The sequence below is a fragment of the Diorhabda sublineata genome, chromosome 9 (genome assembly GCF_026230105.1).
Source record: "Diorhabda sublineata isolate icDioSubl1.1 chromosome 9, icDioSubl1.1, whole genome shotgun sequence".
NCBI lineage: Eukaryota > Metazoa > Arthropoda > Insecta > Coleoptera > Chrysomelidae > Diorhabda > Diorhabda sublineata.
In genome coordinates this window covers 11,898,580-11,920,922 of record NC_079482.1, presented here as the reverse complement: position 1 = coordinate 11,920,922, position 22,343 = coordinate 11,898,580, and the positions used below count along the sequence as shown (strand labels likewise).

General features: G+C 32.6%; 1 protein-coding gene across 4 annotated transcripts in view; it reads left to right on the top strand.

The window, feature by feature from the left end:
• Positions 1–22,343, top strand: part of LOC130448956 (A disintegrin and metalloproteinase with thrombospondin motifs like) — a 140,526-nt gene that overhangs the window by 77,214 nt on the left and 40,969 nt on the right. For all 4 annotated transcript variants that reach the window (XM_056786570.1, XM_056786571.1, XM_056786568.1 and 1 more), the window contains exons 6-7: positions 1,200–1,467; positions 1,524–1,780. In XM_056786570.1, coding sequence (XP_056642548.1) covers positions 1,200–1,467; positions 1,524–1,780 — 525 coding nt within the window. The remainder of the gene's footprint in view (positions 1–1,199; positions 1,468–1,523; positions 1,781–22,343) is intronic.

Here is a 22,343-nt window from a genome sequence, read left to right as displayed (position 1 = left end):
TTGGAAAATGGATCGAGAAGAGTAAAAAGGTCAGATCAACACTGAATACAATGAAATCCGGGCGTCCAAGGCCTTTTAGAACAGTTATAAATGTAGAAAATGTAAGTCGATCTGTTCGGAAGTATGATGTTGTCTCAAACGTGCATAGATCATTATTATTTCGAATTTTACACAAAGATTTGGGTCTGATTCAACCTTAAAAAATTAAATTTGGCAAGAATTGAAGTCTCAAGATGTTGGTGAGAGGCTTGACCTTGACCTTGAGTGCATTCCAACGTTCACCAACATCTTATTTTCGAAAGAAGCTCAGTTTCATCTTAATGGACATGTCAACAAGCAAAATTGCCACTACTGGAGTGCAACCAACCAATATACAAACATCAGAAACCCCTTCATTCGCCAAAAGTATGCGAAGCGATGTCAGCGCGAGTAATTATAGGCCCTCAATATTTTTGAGATGAAAAGGGACGCACAGTTACAGTGAATTCAGTGCGTTATATCCAAACGTTAGACAACCTCTTCGTGTCTGAACTATAAAACTTTATGAGTTATAATCAAAGAACATGGTTCCAGCAGGCCGGAACAACTTACACGTCCAACAGATCTCTGGCACGAATTCGTGAAATTTTTCATGGCTTTGATCTCCAGGAGAGCTGGCATTAATTAGCCTCATCGCAGTCCGGATTTAACACCTATGAACTTTTTGTGTGGAGTTATGTCAAATCAAAGTTCACACTAACAAACCGACTTCCCTGGTACTATTAAAAATAGTATGCGTTACGAAATGGCATTAATCACGGATGAGAATACTTGCCGAGCCGTCATATTCAATTTTATTGCCCGATTTAATGAATAAGACATTTTTCCAATAAACTTATTACTTTTCTCAAAATTGTTTTTTTTTTTTAAATATGATTTGTTTAACTCCTTGTAACTATGCATGTTGTTAATATCAAGTCATATCATGAAATAGATCGAAACGTTAAATGTTTTGTTACTAACTTATTATAATTTTTTCTCTTTATAATTCGAATCTTTATATCAAACTATTAGATATTCAATGTAAGTATAATTATAATAATCAATAAAAGTTTCATGATAGCAAATAAAGCGATACGATTTTTCGAATACCTTATTAAACCATTCACTTATTTTGTACAAATAAAAGCATGAAAAAATTAATAATATTTTTATTACAGGAAGGAAGTATTGGTTCCCATTTAGTAATTCGCCCTCTACCTACTCGCTTAAGAGGCTCTGTCATCCGATTGAAAAATAACTTCAGCAAAGAAAATGATACAGACGATTTAATAAATGATGATGAAATGTTTCTTGATCAAGATGGTGAACTAAGTTCGGAAATAGCAATAGACACAGGTCTACCAATAAAAAGAAACAAAAATATTAATCATCACATAATATATAAAAAGACACAAGAAGAACAAGAAAACTCTATGAGCGATTATGGTGTGGTTCTATTACAATTTATAAGTATTTTCACTATCCTTACATATGTTTTGCAGCTTTTATGGAACCAGATCGTTTGACAAAAAGATATAAACGTAGCACAAATAGAAATAGAAATAAAAGAGAAGCTCCATATACAATTTATCCTGAAATTTTGGTTATAGTAGACTATGATGGGTATAGGTTACATGGTGGAGATAACTTACAAATCAAAAGATATTTTGTGTCATTTTGGAATGGAGTAGATTTGAGATATAAATTATTGAAGGGACCAAAAATAAGGATTTCAATAGCTGGAATAATTATTAGTAGGGTAAGTGAGGATCGTTAATAAAGGTTAATAGATAGTAATGGTACCAAACAATACAAAAAATGATTGAGCAGTTTGTTATTGGGAACGTTATTATATCAATATATATATATATATATATATATATATATATATATATATATATATATATATATATATATATATATATATATCTGTCTATATATATATATATCTTCTGTTCTTTTGGATCATGATTTTAAATTTTTAACAGCTAATTGACCATAAGTTCTTGAGATGATTTGTAAGTATATTTGTATGTGAATTGTAAATAAGTCTTTGCCAGCTATATTATGTGTAGTTTTTTATTGGGAATATATATATATATATATATATATATATATATATATATACATATATATATGTATACAATATATGAATTATGACGAGGTCTTTGCCAGCTATATTATGAGAGGCTTCTTATTTGGAACGTGACAAACCAAAATGGACTAACTAATATATTTTCCGAATTTTCGAATACTTGATTTCGAATAATTAATTAATTGATTAATTGAGATTTGTATAGATTCTTGCAAAAAATTTGAATTCATAGGATGACGATAGAAATATTTCTATCAACATCAATTTGAATATTGAAACCGAAAATCTGAATTAATTATTTCCCCGACGATGAATTCATAAGTATTCGAAAGCTCGGAAAATATATATATATATATATATATATATATATATATATATATAAATAATATATATATATAATGTACATATATATATAAAAATAAAATATATATATATATATATATATATATATGCATATAAAAATTCTTGATTTTCGGTCTCTTTTGTTTCAAAATTAGTTTTCGTTTCGACTTTTCTTTATCAAAATATGATATTGACACTGACAATTTGCGCATTTATATTAATCAATAGATAACCTTCATCATGAATATCAAAATAAGAATCAAATCAAACTAGAAAATGTTCTAATACTTAAATTATATAAGTCTTTTTTATCATTTATAGCTTTTTCGTTTTTATGAATATGAACTATTTCTAAAAATTCTCATTTTCCTGTATTATATTTCTTTCCAAGAACGTTTGAATCTTTATAAATGAATTTATTTTTTTTTATTTGATATCTAATGGTTCGTTAACGCAGTTTTATTTTTTTATCGTATTAATGACCTTTTAGTCTATTTTCTATATATTGAGAGGTCTGCCCTATGTAGGTAGCATCAAAATTATTAAAAAGAACTTGATATATAATATTATTTCTTTTGTTTTTTGGTGTTTTAGATTTTTATTTAGTGAAATATTTAGATAACGTATTGTCCTTTATCACTTATACTAATATCATATTTATTAAAATAATTTGATAGTTGTTGGCAAAGTCGTTCTACATATGGTAAGGAAAAATGTTTTATGTTTTGTTTCTGCTTTGTTTTTAAATTGATTGTAATATCTGTTTCTCCTTTTCTTGAATTTGTTATTTATCATTTTTTCCTGATAATTATTTTCTTTCAATGCAGTTTTTGCTTTTTGAATAGATAAGCATCTACATTCAGGATCTAATAGTTGGATAGATCTACCAGCCAAACTCATTATCACTGATCTTTTGTGTGACATAGGATGACATGAATTGAAGTTCAAATATCTTGAGGACCATTCGTCGTATACCATTCTGTTTTTATGTTATTGTTAATTTTATATAATGTGATATCAAGAAAATTGATTCTATTATTTTGCTCAACCTCGATTGTGAATTGAAGTTGTTTATGATGAGAATTGAATTTTTTATTTATGTTTTCAATTTGATTCTTTGTTACGCCAGTAATGCAATCATCTACATATCGGAACAAGAATTCATATTCGAAGTACGAATACGTTGTTGTTGGTGTGAGTCCTATAGCTTGTATAAATTCGTTTCGAGGTATTTCTGTATATTATTTAATTTTGTCCCATTTTTTATCAATATATTTTTCACAATGGTAATAAAGAATGTGACATAAACTTTAGTACAATGTGAAAAAGATCATAAATTGGAATGCTAAATGGAACAGAATGTTTTTTTATTTACTAAAGAAAAATAATATTGTGCATATTGTGCAATATTGTGCAAATAATAAGTGCAGAAAGTAAGGTGATAAAGGAGAAAGAAGGCTTGTTATTCAAATGAAATTGATATCGTTGTAATACATCGACTCGCTTTCTTGGTTTGCTTCTGCTGGCCTTCCTTGGATGCCACGCTAAAGCACGTCCTTGTAATAATCAAGGTTCTTAATGGCTTTCATTTCACTTTAAAGTGTTTCTGAGACATTTTTAACACATCTCGAATCTTCAAGAAGGCCACCAGACCTTCAGTTGTTGCTGCAGATTCTTTAGCTTATTTCGTCTCTTGGTAATGGTTTATACGCACAGAGTTAGTTGCAGTACAGGGTACAGGGTTTCCCCTTTTACAATCACATTGTCATTGCTGTTTACCGACAACTAAAGATGCAATTTCTCTGGTTTAGACCATCAACTGCTGTTTTCCAGCACAACACTTTGCCAGCAATGAAATTTTTTCTTTCCTGTTTTCAAAGATCTCCATGTAATCTTCAGGCTGTGCAGGGTCCTTCACGACGAGCTGAAACGATATGTATATGGGAAAGTACTGCGACTAGTATTCTGAAAATTTGCTTGCATAGGTTTTCCGAAATGCTCGTTTCGCCTAAAATAATTTCAGTTTTCTGAAACCTCCGGTTATACCGGAAGTGGACCCAAACTTCATTATTTTAAGCGCAATGCTATGGTTTTTATTAAATTTTTGGAATCTACGCGAAATTTCAATATAATTTTAAATAAGGCATCGTATGCCTCAAGTCTACCATTTTTTAATCATTTCACATATTCGAAATTTTTGGACATATGCAGCCCTCCACTAAAAAAATCATATTTCTAAGTTTAAGTGAGTCAGGTCCAATATTTTTGTGATTTGGACAAAAAACACTTACAGCTTTCAAACTCTGTGAAAACCTTGACAAAAATTTATATAGGGTGTTCAGAAAATAGTGCCGATTTTCGCTATCTAAAAACTTTCAAATGACAACCCTCATTTTTCTCTTTACCATTGGATTCTACGCTTTAAATTAAAAGGACTTCGTTAGTAAATTCATATATCTCAAATTAACGGTTTTTGTAGAAGCTTGAAAAAACAGAAATTTTTATGGTTTTTAATTATCGGTTGTCTTCTGGAGCGACCAAAAAAAAGCTAACATATCAACAAACAAACAAGTAATGAAAACAGCTTTACGTTTAAGTGTATTCGTTCATCATTTCCCGTTTAGGATTTATTAATGAAGATTATTTCAATTTGCTGGTAATATATGGGGAATTTGATAGGGTTATTAAACGAGCCTGCGATACTTTCCGTTTGCAATATCCGGATAGACCACGACCCACCCTGATACACTTACGCGGCTCATTCATAATTGCAAACGGTCAGTGTGTTGCACCGTACAGCAAATTGAAACCTGTCGTAGACAATGAAATTACAGTTTTGGAATACTGCAGAGCATATCCTGAAAATTCATTAAGCAATACGGAAAGAGATTTGGGAATATCAGAGATAAGTATTCACAGGATTCTTAAAAAACACAAGTTCCATCCGTATTCAATCTCGTTGGTACAAAATTTAAAGCCAGGTGACGATCAAAGAAGAATTGCTTTATGTGAATTTATAATAATTAAAACTCAGGAAGACGAAAACTTTTTACAAAACTTAATTTGGCAGATGAGTGTAAAATCAGAAGAATGGAATATTTAATCGGCGTAACTCCCATTATTGTAGTGATACTAATCCTCACATGTTACGTGCATGACAGTAAGCTGGTGGTACATTTTTATGACGAAAATTTGAATGGTAATCTTACTATTTAAATTTGGGGGTGAATTTTACTTCAAATTTTTATTTCTTTCAGGTAACAGATATCTAGAAATATTTTTTTTTATTCTTTGTTGAAAACTTCAGTTTTTTCAAGTTTCTACAAAAACCGTTAATTGGAGAATTTTGAGATATATGAATCCAATGGTAAAGAGAAAACTTGGAAATATAATTTTTTAGTGAAGAACTGCATGTGTCCAAAATAATTGAAAAATGGTGAACTTTAGGCATACTATGCCTCATATAAAGTTATATTGAAATTTCGTATCAATTCCAAAAATTTAATAAAAACCATTGGATTCCGTTTAAAATACCCAAAAGTTTGGGTCCATTTCAGGTATAACCGGAAGTTTCAGAACACTGACATAATTTTAGCCTAAACGAGCATTTCGAAAAACCCATGCAAGCAAATTTTCACTTTCAACACTAGTCGCAGTATTTTTCTATATACATATCGATTGAGCTCGTCGTGAAGCACCATGTACAATCATGCCTTTTTTGTAAATATGTTTCTTAATTCGTCCAAAAATTCGATATGGCGTTAAAAAGGTGTGGTCTACTATTGAGAATATTATTTCAACTTTTTCAACATGTGAGGGTGTCATGTTCAAAGAGCCAAAGCCCCAGCATACTCAAATTGTCGTGTTTTTATTTTGGCCACCATGGCCACCACAGAAGCATCTTACTTTCTGACTCTAAAGCGTACCTTCGCAATATTCAATAAAAAATGATAAGTGGCTGAAGTCACTCCATAAGAGAGTCTGTTCATTTCCATTCCAGTGAAATATGAAAACATTCTTTCTCAGTCTTTTTTTTTGTTGTGGTTTGTAGTGACCTTGAACAATCGTAAGATGGTATTTGTATAGCTGACGATAGTAGTATGATTAGGGACTCTAGGAAGGACTTGATTTTTTTCGTAGCCGAAGAAAAACTTGTATATATTGGGGTTATTTTATTTAGGCAACTACAAAACACTTTGACTTTAAAGCACATTGCTCTTGGTCCTCGAAGTAACTTTTTTGACGTCATTGCCTAACTTTTTCATGAACAATGTGACAACATTCCTTCGTCGAGTTAAGGACCCTTTTAACCAAAATATGCAGAAAATTAGATTTCAAAAAAATATGGATAGTTGGTTTTGAGCATATTATGTTCAAATAATTTCCTTTATACATGTAAGAGACATATATATCGATATGAAGAAGCTTTTGATCACCAAGTGTGTTGTAGGACCTTAGAATAAAGTTAGTTTTGTTGTCTACTGAGTATATCAGTAGCTCTGCAAGGATATTTCCTAGACCTGGTGCTTTTTTATCTCAAGTTTTTGATTGGCTGTATAGAGCTCTTCCACTGTGAATTTTAAAGAGCGTTGTGTTACTGTTACGTCCTTATGGACTAGAAAAAGGTCACGTATTACGTCTGCCGATAGTTGTTGGGTCTTTAGAGAGTAGCTGTGTTTGGCTTTTCTTGTAGCATTATTCAATTGTTTTTTATATGCTTTGTAGACATCTTGTCATTTTTTAACTTCTGGTCCATTCCTTCTATCGCATCTTATACTAATTCTTCTTCTTGTGCATTCCTTCCTTAAGTATGCGATTTCCTACGACCACCAGTATACCAAGTTACCTCTTAAGTGGATCTTCCTTCTAGATATAGAAGTATCGTAAATATTAGAGTGTATTCCATAGAAACTTTTGAGTCTGGTATTGGTTTATTTATGGTAATGGTAGAGACAGTTGTTATTCAACTTCCTAAGATGCCACCCCGTGTCTCTTGCTTTCTCAGTTAGCTTGTTGGGTTTTGTGTTCTCATTTACGTCAAATATAATGTAGTTTTGAATCGCTAAACGTCTCTTTGTCACTCACGTATTAAACTGTTATTACAACATCATTGGTTGATAACGTTATCAGTTATTGACGACCTTTGATTCCTTGAATTGTGGATCTGTTTCCCTGGTTTTGATAGCAATCCATTCCACTTGAGCTTCTTCCCTTTTTTCCGTGTAACCCATTCCCCATTGAACAGATTGTCCATTGATATTCCCAACTATAATACTTTTTTCTTCACAAATTCTAAGAAAGATTCCTATTTTAGTTATAATTTCGTCGTTTATTTCTTTATTTAGAGGGGCATACTAACCATATCCCTGGCATTCAACTGTTGAGTTTCTATTTAGAATGTTTATTGCTGTATCAATTTCTGTATGAAACAACCAGTCCCTTCTATTTGTTTATAGCATTTTTCACTAATCAAAATATTCTAATTTTTTCTTTCCTTACAGTGGCGATTGCCATATCATGTGCTCTAAGACTTCTATCTGTGGTTATTGGCATTATTCTCACTTTCTTGAATTTAATTATTTTGAACTCAGCACATACCTCGACTTGCCGTTTGATCGCGCATTTCCTTGCAATTTAAGCAGAAGGGTATTTTGTGTCACTTATTCCGGCATCTCATACACAACTTATCCCTGTTGGGCCCAACATTTGAAGCATTCATCATCTTTTTGTCTCTCAACCATCCGACAGTCTATCCATCTGACCGTTAGAAGATTCACTTTCAGAAGATTCTTTGCGTTTCATTCACTTGCAATTAAGTTCTTAGTAACTAACGTCAATACAATTAAATAACGCAATTCACCAACTTGCTTTTATAAAAACAATTTATTTAGCAAAATGAGAATTTAATAATTTAAAGTTACAATTAGTTACAATAATCTGACTAACGTACTAGACGAATATCAAATTAAATGAAGGTCTTATTATTCCGTCACCTAACATTTGTGTTATTTGCCTTTGTACCTCGGCTTTGTGTATGTAGGGATACCTATATGATTTTGTATGAATCGGTATTTCATCTTTTGTTTTTATTTCATGTTTGACACTATTAGTGAAAGTTAATTTTTCGTTAGGTCTATGTAATACTTCTGGAAATTGAGAAATAAGTTTTTTTAATTAAATTTTTTCTTCCTGATTAAGATGATCTGATCTGATTAAAAAGAAGTCATAATTATAATTGATATTGGCAGAATTTATGTTATTTAAATCGAATTGTGGTTCTATTTTTTCATTCAATATTTGTTCTATGCTGAATATTTCAAAATCTGCGGCAAGAGATAATTCAGCTTTTTGTCTTATGGAGACAGGTTAAAAAGGTACTATTACGCTTTCGTTTGTAAGGTTTCTTATTTCTAAATGTACTGTTTTATTTTTTACTTGTAATAAGCTAGGTAAGATTTCACTAATTTGATTGTTTATATAAGGCATAAAGAATTCGGTATTTTCTTCTAAATCGGTATTGATTCTTTTTAAAACTACGGAGTTGGCGGGAATTTCAATTTTTTGTACGTTAAAATCTTTTCTATAGTAAAGAGGTAGTCTGATAGTAGGGCTAATTAAATAACCATTATTTAGGTCTATATTAAGTTTTAATTTTCTTAATCGTGTAATCCTAAGATTCCGTCAAAATAGTCGTGGAAATTATAAAAAATGAATTCTAGTTTTTCTAGTAAATTAAATTCTTTTAGCAAGGGTATTTTTGCTTTGTTTTTTATTTTTTTATTACTGGTACATGTTACTAAGGTATGGTTCGAGTGAAATATTTTATTTGGGAAATTTTGTTCAGCTATATATGGTCGTAAGAAGGAACTGTGGCATCCGGTATCTATAAGTAATTTTAAAGGTGGGTTTGATATTTGAATGTAAGGTAATATATTCATTTGAATGCTATTTATGTTTGATACTAATTTGTTTCTGATTTTGTCTAGGGAAGTTTTTTGACGGAAGAGGTGTTCTACTAGTTGTAGACATTGGTACAGGTTTACTAGTGGGTTTATGGGAATTTTCTGGAGAAAATACATTTTTTGGTCGTCCGAAAACTTGTTGATTTGTAAGGAAATGCTGGTTTACGGGTCTTGACTGAATATTTATTGGTTGGCTTGAGAATCTTGAAGGTGTTTCTAGATTAGTATTGTGGTTCGGTTGACTAAAATAATTGGGTTTGTTATGCAATTGAGTGCAAGGATAGTAATGAGAAGGATGTGATGTACGTTCCCTGGGTTGTTGATGCATAATCTTTGGTTTTATATTTGTTTTATGGGCAAAAGGCTTATTAATATGAGAACATGAAGTAATTTGTTGTTGAATCAAATTGTGATTGAAAACAAGACTGTTTGCATCTTCTAGATTTTTGGGGTTATGGATCATTAAAATTGTACAGAGCTCGCTAGAAACATTTGCCAGCAAAACAGTAAGGGCTGTTGATTCGGCTTGCTCTGTTAAAGCAATTTTGGTTTGGAGTGCTAACATATTATCGGCCAGTGTTTTAATTGAAATTTTAGATAATAATATTTTTAATCTTGTTTCGTTTTTATTTTTGCACAAAAAATTAAGTTGTTGCAAAAGTACATTTCTATCTGTTTTATAGCCAAATTTTTGTCTCAGAGCACTTCTTATATCTATCCATGTTTTTAAATCAGGTCTACATAGAAGAAAATCACCGGCTTCATCTACTAATTTGGAAGTTATAGATGCAAATACAAACTCTTTCAGACTTCCATCTGTTGAATTTGCAGCATACCTATTATAAAATGTATCTACACAAAATATTCTAAATGTTCACTGCGATCGGAAAAAGGTCTTAGAGTATGTGCAATTTCTTTAGCTACTGTAATACTCATTTTTCTAGCTTCTGGAACTTCTATATTCAATTTAGACAATGTACCTATTAATGATTCGATATTTGACATCCAAACCTAATCTACTCTTGATCAAATTTGACAGCGAGACACGAAAATAATAATCTGACTAACGTACTAGACGAATATCAAATTAAATAAACTAAGAATTCATAGTTATAAATGGTTACACCAATCTGACTAGCGTACTAGACGAATATCAATTAAATGAACAAAATATTAGTTTCACAGGTTTCTTTATATATTAGTTCTTATCATATACCATAATAATTATAAAATTAGATAAATATATTTATGATTCATTATTGTCCCATTTATGATAATTAACTGAAGATGATACTTTAATGGGGTTGAAGTGGAATCTATTAAACTTACAGACAGACTAAACATATTCAAAATTTATAGCAAGATAACTTAAAGAAGTTAGAGTTCATAATAATAAATAAGTAATTGATGATGATGCGCCGCTGCGAAGAGGGTTTTGGGTAATTTAACTATATCATAGAGTTTGAAATTTTGTCTTTTATCGCGTTCCTAATGATTTGCACTTTGTCTGTTCCTTTACGGATTTCAACCATTAGGTCTCCTGTTTTAGTTTTATGTACATCGTTCATGTCTACTCCTATGACAGTGGGATTAATCGAAGTTTTTCTCAGTAGTTCTGCCTAAGTTTTAGTTTTTAGGATCTGAGAGGGCTTCCTCCTCAGAGGATCGTAAGCCACGACTTCTATCAATTCTGCCATTCTGTGGAAGATTGCCCCTGTAATTCCCTCTAAGAACGACAGCGCCAGTTTATTCCTATTGTTCTTTAGAATAAACATCCTATGTATTTTAAGAATTTTTAATATATATATATATAAGCTTTATAAGCTGGAGGTTCAAATCGAGTTTCATTATTAATTATTATATTATATACACTCCCTACAGGTTCCATATCACTTTTTATTCCATTTATGCCATCATATTTATTGCTTGTGTTTCTCACGTTGTTATTTACTCCGGTTATATCCTTTGGAATGTAAGTTTTATGTATTTAATAACCTTATCTAGTGTCGTAATCTGATTATAAAGTTTGTTTCTAAACTATTTCTGTGGTCAACTCAATTTCTTTTTCAACATTGCTTTCGGTTTCGGAAAACTGTTCTATACGTTTCCGTTTTTTTGGGGGGCTGATTGGATATATTTTCTGTTGCTACTGTAATCATCGGAATTCTCTGAGTCTAGGTCTGGTAAAGAGTTTACTCTTGCTCTAGGCCAGGGATGGGGAAACTTTTTTCTTCGTGTGCCGATTTTTGTTAACGAAATATATAGCGGGCCAAGTTGTAGCATTACACTACTTACTAAAATAAAAGTATTACTTTAATTTTTCTGAAACACTAATTTATTGTGCAATAATAAAAAATAACATTTTCAATTGCAATTAGTTGAACTCAAGTTAGCTACGAAGTAAAAGGTTGAGGGGCGCTGGTCTTTGTGAGAACATGTGACATATAGCAGGCCAAGTTGTAGCATTACATTATTTACTAAAATAAAAGTATTACTTTAATTTTTCTGAAACACTAATTTATTGTGCAATATTAAAAAATAACATTTTCAATTGCAATTAGTTGAACTGAAGTTAGCTACGAAGTAAAAGGTTGAGGGGCGCTGGTCTTTATGGGAACATGTGACATATGGAATTGTTTTTGTTTTTGCATGACTTCATCATAAGCCGGTTCTATTTATGATGCTGAATTGTTAACAATGGAAAAAGGAGGTCATCCGAAAGCCTATTACGAAGATAATTTTTTCTTAGATTCATTATTGAAAACGTTTGTCCGCACAAATAGCTTGTACCAAACATTGCCATTAATTTCTGGGTGTGGGCAACTATATTTGGGTATTGTGACCTAGAAAGGCTTTGCGGACCGGAGATGGGCCGCGGGCCGTAGTTTCCCCATCCCTGCTTATTGGATCCCTTCTTGCGACCGTCTTGTCTCTCATAAATAGCTCAGTATTATCTTTTATTTTGCTCTATAAAATTTATTTCACACCGGAATAGTTTCCTACCGGTTTTACATAGCATTGGATAATAATGATGGCGGTCGAAGTGAGCTCACAAATATCGATCAAAGCAGGTTAGACATAAGAGTTTTAGGACCCTCCTAACATATCATAACAATGAAAAATGGAACACTTATGAAATAATGCAAGGCAAGAAACATTGCAAAAATCAATAATAATCTAATAAAATGGTTAGTATGAAATCAGAAGATTATAATGAAATTATTGAATGTTAGGGGAAGTCGGGGGAATACCGCGCGCCTAAGGAGAAATGTCCAAAATTTGATTAATATGAAATGAATAAATTTCATTTTTACCCCACGTAGACTGAATTATATTAGTTGCTCAAGGAACTACCCAAAAGCTTATTGTTGTTAATATTTGTAATTTGACTAATAAATTTATGAGGTGGTAGTAAAGCGCGGTATTCCCCCGCATAAAGGGTAATGCCGCGCATGCTCTGGGTAATACCGCGCATGTATATCTAATATGCCTAATGAATAAAAAAAACTGTAAGAAGCTAAAGTAATTATATTTGGAAATGTTTTATTGTTCGATATAACATATAAACGAAAAATCCAACCAACATTCTTAACAGCAGTATTTTAAGATTAAAAAAAATACATAAGTACCTAACAAAAGTATTTAATTCTCAACAATAAAATATGGTTTGTTATTTATTGAAATTCCGTATTATGCGTCTGTAGTACACATATCGCAAGTATATCCATCAGCTGTACTCCATCCACTACACTCAGAATGTGACCAATTTGAACAGAAATTACAACGGTACCATAATTCATGATTCTGTGCAAATTCTCCGCAAACCATTCAAACGTCATTATTTTGAGATTCTACATCGTCTAGTTCATCATCATCGCATAAATGTCTTTTATCATAACTACTTTCAGAATCAGAGTCTTCTACTATTTTTCTAACACAAGATGGTTTTCGCGATAATTTTTTTTTATTTGCTGTCTTATTAATAAATTTTTCCTTTCTTTTTCTCTTTTTGTCTTCTGTAAGTTTCTTCTTGTCTTTTTTTTCTTGTTTAGCTTCCAGTTGTTTTTTCAGTGGAGTGGAAGTAAAAATCTCCGAATGTTGTTTTTTGTAGGATTTGGCTACAGTTTTCTTCTCAGTCATTACTGGCAGCGGTACTATTTTCTCTATTCAGATAGAATAAATCAGAAGTGATTTATTGAGAGGTGAGTTTTCTTTAAAAAACTGAGTAGGTTTATTTCCTTTTTGACGTGGAGTGATTTCATTTTTAGCTTGCATAGCAGTACTAGGTTCTTGCTGGATATTAAAATGAACTTCTCTTACTGTATTATTCTGTTTCGAAGTTCAAAGTTGTTCTATATATTCTTGGTTCGATGGATCCATTTCGTTAGTGGTAGTTTCACTAATGTCAATTGAGATTTGGATATTAGTGGCGTGTGTGTGATCTAATGTAAAAAAGTCGTCATCTGAAAATTTGTCAGGGCGCAGGGGCCATATTCCAACAGCCCTGAATCCAGAAATTCCTTTTTCCATTGAAGCTGCTTTTAGATATGCTTTATTGAACAGACTGGCTAGTTCATAATGCGTTATTTTTTCGTAAGCACTTTTTTTAAGATATAAATCACATTTACGATTAAAAGCCGCTTTGAGAGGTCCGAAGAAAGTTAGGTCGAGTAGTTGAAGTTTATGTGATGTGTGCGAAGGAATTGATACCATAACGATTCCATTAGCTCGGCAATATTCATTTATAGTTAGAGAAATATTGCTCCCGTGATTATCCAGCACAAGCAACACCGGATCATCGGTTGTTGCCTTAACAAACTGATTGAAATGTACGATCCAGTCAAAAAATAATCCGTTGATCCATCCGTTTTTGGAGCAACCATATATAGCAACAATTGGCTCATCTTTCTTCTCATCTGTATGAACCATACGCGCCCTAAGAAATATAAACATCGGTGGCACTTACTGAACAAACTGCAGTGAAATTTTTTCCCCTTTCCCAAAATGTTATCGAGCCAACTTGTTTCTGACCCTTTGCAGCCAATATTTTTTAAGGAGTTTGCGCAGTCGATATTCCTGTTTCGTCAACATTGTAAATACGATTGGCTGTAAATTTGTACTTTTCCATAACATCTTCTAAGTTCTTGAAAAACCGGTCTACTTCAGGTTTGTTGAAGGCAGTAATTCGGTTTTGACTTGTACCTTCTGGTTTTCGAAGGCTTATCTGGGAATTACGATTTAAAAATAGATCGACCCAATCTTCACCAGCCAACTTCTTTTCCTTATCAAATCTTTCATTTCTTTGTTTATTTACTGCAAAATCATAGGTCACAGATCTAAGTCTTAAACGAGTTATCCCGTAAGAAACATTGGCTAATTTAATACTGTGTAAAGCAAGGGATTGCTCCTCTTCCTTAGTGAACACTGGACGTCTTCCCAACTCAGACTTTATCAAATTGTTAGCTTTTTTTCTATCCTTTAAAGTAGATTCCGATATACCGAATGCTCTACCAACTTCCCTCGCTGCTTCTATTGCATTCATAGCCATTCTCAACTGCTCCTCAGTCCACTGACCCCTTGTTGTTTTTCTTTTATATGTCCTTGGCATTTTTTCTATAATAAAAAAACTCTTACCAAAGAAAATCCATATGATGTAATTCCGCGCAGCGTGCTATTATTCCAAAGTAAATGCGCGGTATTCCCCCAAAGCACGCCTTCGAATAAAAAACAGTTTTTTTGGCAAAGGGTAAAATACTACTGAACTATTCATAGTCAAGATGAAACAGTATATATTAAGCAACAATTCAAAACAAAAACGATACTTACAGCATATAATAAAACAAACTCACCTCCACTTGAAGACCACAACAAATTACATAAACATAACCTAAAACGCACAAACCTCACGTTCTGCAATACACTGAAATTCTAACGAAACTCGGCGGATGTTTGTTTCTAATGGAAGAACATATGCAATGTTGCCAAGTCTTTAAGAAGTTTATAGATTCTGATTAACCTGGATGCGCCTTATTCCCCTGTGCGCAGTATTCCCCCGACTTCCCCTAAGACAACGAATTCATATGAAAAACAAAATAATAATCTCATTCGATCTTGGAAAAACAAATTTTTACTGCGTCATCAGATGCAAAAAATCGAAAATTAACACTAAAATATACTGTCAGACAAAACTGCAAAAACCTGACATAACTTTTCGACAAATTGTTTCAAGTATACAAATTTCTCTCATCTCATTATTTAGGTACTTTCTGGAAAATATTTCGAGAAAAATTTAATACCAAAATAAATATATCAAAATCAAAAAATAACATATCAAAAACAGATGAACTTTAAAAGAAAAAATAGAAAAAATTCTGAAGAATACGAGGATATATTGAAAAATTCTTAGCCTACCATAGAAACAAAATTTCAATGTCGAAACCTTTTATTACTCAACATATTCTCGTCTTAATTAGATACATTTAATACAGCGAACCTGCAACGTCTCTAAGCGTTGGAAGAAAATTTACGACCTTTTAAACTTTTTGTTCAGTTGAGGAAAGAGATGATAGTCGGACGGAACCAAATCTGGTGAATAAAGGGGGTGTTCTAGTAATTCAAACCCTAAATCACGAATTTTTTGCATGGCAACATGAGATTTGTGTCCTGCAAAAACCAATAACCTCTGGATAGCTTTCCGCGTCTTTTGTATTTAATTTTTTCTCGTAGAGTGATCAGTAATGTCGAATAGTAATCTCCAGTTGTTGTTCTACCCTTATCCAAAAAATCAATCATGATTACTCCATGGCAATTCCAAAAAACTGAAGCAAGAACTTTTCCAGCAGATTTTTGGACACAAAACTACTGTAGTAACAATTCGGTTTAAGAAGTCTACGTCGTTTTCAAATCCCGCACAGATCGAAAGCGATGCTTCTACCCTTGCACGCTTTCGGTCTACATTTAAACATTTGGGGATCCATTTTGCAGCAATTTTTCTCATGTCCAAATTGATGAGAACTATATGATGAACGTGCTCCTATCAAATATTCAGTGCTTCAGATATCCGTTTTAGCCCAATTTGACGGTCTGATAAAATCATGTCATGAACTGCATCGATATTTTCGGGGACTGACACATAAACTGGCCTTCCCGATCGGTCATCATTATCAACAAATTTACCTCTTTTGAAGCTTGCAGTCCAATTTTTCAGGATCGTATACGAAGGACATTGATAACCAAGGGTATTAAGCATATTTTCGTAAATCTGCTTACCTCTTAACCCTTTTAAATACAGATACTTAATGGCTCGATACTCCAATTTTTCGATTTTCACAATTTCGCTGGTCATCTTTATTATTTTAATTTATTGCGTAAGTTTGGTTTACTTTCTTGACGTCAACTTTACACTGACATATCTAATAGGTTATTATTCGTTGCTATGGTAACGCAATATTTTGTTTATGCATGGAACTGATCTAGGCTAACTAGATATCATTACATCCTCGTATGTATTTATTTCATCAGATGTTGTTTTTTTTATACCAATATTCTTATTACAATTGTGAAAGAATATTGATGAAAAAATGGTACAAAATAAAAGAATACCGGAACATACCTCAAAACTAATTATCAAAGCTATAGAACTGACACTTACAACATACTATGGGAGCTCCATATCGAGTGTTATAGCACAATTAGTAATGGAGATGTTGAGGAACCTATCTTAAGCAAATTTTATATATATTCTTATTCCATTATGTAGATGTTTGCATTTCTACTGTACAAAAACGATCAAATTGAAAATATTAATAAAATATACAATTCTTGTCATGAAAAACCTCACAATCCAAATTGAACAGAATAATAAAATTAATAATTAAAAATAATAAAATTAACCAACTGTATCCTCAAGATATTTGAACTTCATTTCAAGTCATCCAATGAAAGTATCTGAAAGGAGTGGTAAATAACACATTAAAAAAAATAGATATCATAATCAACTAAGGAGCAAAACAGAATCTAAACATGAAACATAAAACATTTTTCCTTTTTATACGAACAAGAACTTTCCCAACAACTATCGAATTATTCCAATAAATATGATATTGGTACAAGTCATGAAGGACATAATACTCGTAAATTATCCAAATATTTTACCAAACTAAAATGTAAATAACGCTGTCTACATAGAGCAGACATTTCAGTATTTGGAAAATAGACTGAAAGGTCATTACGATAAAAAAACATGAAACTGCATTAAAGACTTACGAACTATCGAAAAAAAAACAAATTCAATTATAAAGATTGAAAAATTCTTGAAACGTAATCAAATACACAAAAAAGAGAAATTTTATAAATGATTCACACTTACAAGGAGAGGTTTGTACCCACTAACTAGCTTCGCGTCTCATCAGAGTGGTATAACAAACTCTCATTTGGGCTTCAAACCCGAACTGAAGACAACGTCGAAGAGCGTCGCTATTTGGTTCATGTAATCAAAACATTTCCTAGCGCTATGTTCCCTTCCAACCTCAAACCACTAATCAATTGGAAATCTAGCTTTGTCGCAGATAATATAGATTCTGATGGTAAATGAGGTGTATGAAATATATCAAAATAAATGATTTCTACTATTCACCTCAGAAACAATTTCGAAACTCGTCAAAGAGCCTCGATATTTGGTTCATGTAGTTAAACATTCCCCAGCCAACGCTAGCTGGCGCCATCCTCACTTCCAACTGCAAACCACTGTCCAGGTAGAAATCTAGCGTAGTCCCCGATAATATAAATTCCAAAGGTAAAGGAGGTGTATAAAATATATCAAAATAAATGATTTTTACTAACCACCTGAAATAATTTCGTTGATGAGAATAATAACGTTCAAACTAGTCAATAGTTACAAACCTCTCCTTGCAATTGCGAGTCATTAGGAATGTTAAGAGGGGTTAAGATTGTAAGAGGGGGGGCTCGTTAGCTTCCACATAGAGGCTTTCCACTGAACTGGTTCTGTAAGCCCCAATTACAAGTCATAATGCAGTGTTTTGTAAGACGTCCAGTTGCTTCAATAGGTAACCTTTGGCTATAGAACCATAATCTAGCTTGATTTGAATTTGTGTTTTATAGACAGTTAGTAATTGTGTGGTATCGGCTCGTCAATTATGATTTAATAATACTAATAATATTCATGTTTTGCATGCAGGATTTTTTAAGTTGTTGAATGTTAGTGTTCCTCGTGAGTTTTGTATCGAGATTCATTCCCAGGTATCTGTGTTCACTTACGTACTGCAAATTCTCTTTGTATGTCAAATTGGGCAGGTTTATTTGGTTTTTTACTGAAAAACACATTGCTTTAGTCTTGTTTATAGAAAAACGTAGACCTGTTTTTTCTGATCATTCTTCTAGAGACGGGATGGATTGTTATACCATAATTGCAGCCGTGTAAATATTTCTGTTACTAACATAGATGACAAGATCATCTGCGTATAAACCAATTTGTACCGGAGTATTAATATGGTCTACTATTTGATCAATTGCTACTAAGAAAAATGATGCACTGAGTGTTGATCCTTGGGGAGTTCCATTATCTTAATTATATGAGTTTGAAAGTTGGTTATTACATCTAACTCTAAAATTTCTGTCATAGGCAAAGTTTTTTACGAATGCCAGGAAGTTTCTATTTATACCCCACTGTTTTAATTTTAATAGGACATTGTATTTCCAGACAGTATCGTAGGCTTTCACAATATCGAAGAAAACAGCTAGTACTTGACGATTGCTGGCAAATGCTTCATTTATGACAGACTCTAGTTTAACTAAGTTGACCATTGTACTCTTGTTTTTCCTAGATCCGCTTTGTTGTTTACATATCAAATTGTTAGATTCCAAAAAGTATTGTAGACGTTTGTTTAGTATTTTTTCTAATAGTTTGCATAAAGTGGATGTTAAAGAGATTGGTCGATGAGAATTCGGATCTGACTTATCTTTGTTTGATTTTAAAACAGGAATTACGATTGCTGTTCTCCATGAAATAGGGAATTGCTTCGTACAAAACAGAAAATTGTATATGTCCAAAAGGTATTGTTTAGCATTTTTTGGTAGATTCATGAGGAAACTATAAGGAATTTCGTCATGTCCTGGACTAGAGTTTTTCACATCATGGAGTGTTTCTCTTAATTCACTTGTACTAAGTGTTAAATTCAGTGGATAATTGTTTTCGGTGATGACTATCTCTTTTTCTATGTTGTTCTTATTTTCTATAAATATAGGGTTTGATTCTGCGAATCATTTGCCACCTTTCATACGGAGTAGTATCATCAGTTATTGAAGGGATATACTGTTTTCAAGACCCACGTTTACTTTTTTTAATGATATATCTCGCTTTTGCTCTGTACTTTTTAAAATTAACTAGGTGTTTACGTTTCGGTTTGTTTGTCTTTTCTATGGTTTCTTCTACAGCTTTTACCAGCATTGTAGTAAATTTTTCGATATTACCTTCCAATGTTCCTAGATGTGGTAGGGAGTTTGTAATAATGTTTTGATAAGACTCTCAATCTGCATTTTCTGTCTTCTGAGTATTCACATATACAGAGATCTATGGCAGAATGGTTGCCAATAACTGAAGTAAAGCGAGTTTTTTCACCCTTATTAAGTAATGTAAGATTGGTTGGTAATTTCCGTATCTGATGGAAGGTATATGTTGCATATAGAGAATTGTGTTGGGGAATTATTTTAACTGCGACGACTTCTAAGTTTGATTGAATGGGTTTTACTTCTGATTCCAAATTTGAGTTGACATATATAGATACGCCACCGTTGGCTTTACTTGTGCTGGTTCTGATTTTGTGATAGGCATAAAATTGTTTTAAAGAATATTTTTAATTTGTTTTGAAGTTTATCTCTTGTAGGCAGACTTGTGGAAGTGTTTGTTTAATTAAAAGTTTAAGCATTTCGATATGTGTAAATACCCCTTGAATGTTCCACTGAATAATAGTCATTTTGTTTGTTTTAGTTTCTTTAATATATGCTACCCTGAGACGCCTCGGTATGTTCCGACACGTCAAACCGGTTTCATTTTCTTCTTGACTCTTGTAATCCCATTACTCTATTACTCTTTCCTACAGCTTGGAATATATTTTTGTTAGCATGTGTAGTATGCCTTGTGTGTACTCCAGAGCAATATCTAAAGGGGTGGAAGAGCCGTGTACGTCTTCTAAGAAGCTTACTAATTGGATGTAGTTTAGTATATATGGCAGTGATGCTTTCTGAATAAGTTGTTTAGTTGGTTGTAACAGTGACACAATATTAATGGTATCTGAAGTAGTAGTGGCTAGTTTATTGATTTTTTTTCTTCTTATTTTATACTGGTTGAGGTTTTGAAAAATCTACTTGCGGTGTTTCTGTAGGAGGGGAGTAAGCTGGAGATGATATTTCCGAGTTGGAGCGTTTATTAATATGATTCGGATTAGAACTTTCTCGAGAATCCATATCTTCCCGAATTTCGTCAGTTGAATGTATTTCTTTATTCTGTTGAGAACTAGGAGCCATTAATTGTGAACAGGGGTATTCCTGAGTTTGGGAGGAGTTGTTAGCAGGTTGGAACGCAGGTTGTGGAACAGTAACGTGAGAGGGAGTTATAGTGCAAGCTGATGATACGTGACCAGCTTAATGACATTTATAACAAGTTAATCCATCAGAAAGGATGATTCGATATGAAGTATTATCGAAATCAATTAGGACTGAGTCAGGTACAGTAAAATTGTCGAATGGTGCATAGTATACTTGCTTTAAAAAACGAAATAGGCGACATTAATTAAAACCAAGAAAGAAGTAATCTGTTAGCTGGGGTAATTAGTTTGCGTGCTTTTATAGTGTGTTCTTCTATTTTAATTTCTCCTTGTTGACTCAGAAAATCGTCTACAACTTGTTTACTTGAAAGGTAGATGCAGATTCATCCATTTGGTATCCTTGATGAAAACAGTACATTTTTTGGTTGTACTATGGTTCCTACTGCAGTGATATACTCTTGAAGTTTTATTGTGTCTACTGACGGAAAAATTATTGCTTGGTCCTTAGTTGGAAATTTTGGAGATGGTTGTTGTCGTATGATTGAGGAATATGTGAAAGTTTTTTGATCGGGATTAGTTGACGGACCCCTGTAGTCAGAAGCACCACTTGACATTTTGTAAAATTTTGAGTAGCTTTCTTGGTTTTGAATTTAAATCGAATTTTCATTTCGGCGATAGTTTAAACATGAATCCGTCCGACTCGGTTTATTTCCAGCGAAACCGACAGGTTTGGCTATTAATGATTTATGATAGTGTTAGAAACTGGAGCCAGTTTTTAAGTTAGTTGATAACCAAAAATTTGTTGATATTGTATCAAAAGCGATATTTCAATTGATCTATGATTACTGAAAAAAGTACTTAATGCACTTAAAGATCACTGTAAGCTCGGTCTTTATTATGTTTATGCCGGACAATAGATTATTCGTCGAAATATGACTAAGCGTTTGTCTATTCTCCTGGGACTTTAGCTAAAATTCGGATAACAAACTATTGGGTTTTCAGAATATTGCATGTCAATCAATCATTTATTGCAACACGTGGAGGCTTGGTAACATTGTGATATACATTTTATTTTATTTTTAAAACAAGAACACCGGGTTGTTTCACATTTTTTATTTGCGGGCTTGCATCCACATTTTTTAAACCCTTGTCCTCCCGAGACTGACTGCATAGAAGAAGCTTCTCGTAATGATATTAATTTTTCTTTATCGACATCGCATATATCCAATAAACCAGCACCTGCTTTCCTTATATCACTCCGAGGAAACCAACGATTGCTTATTCCATCTTTCGTTCCGACCTGATAAACACCATACCGTGTGTTAATAATTGCGCCGACAATTAAAGGTTCAAGCTGTCCTC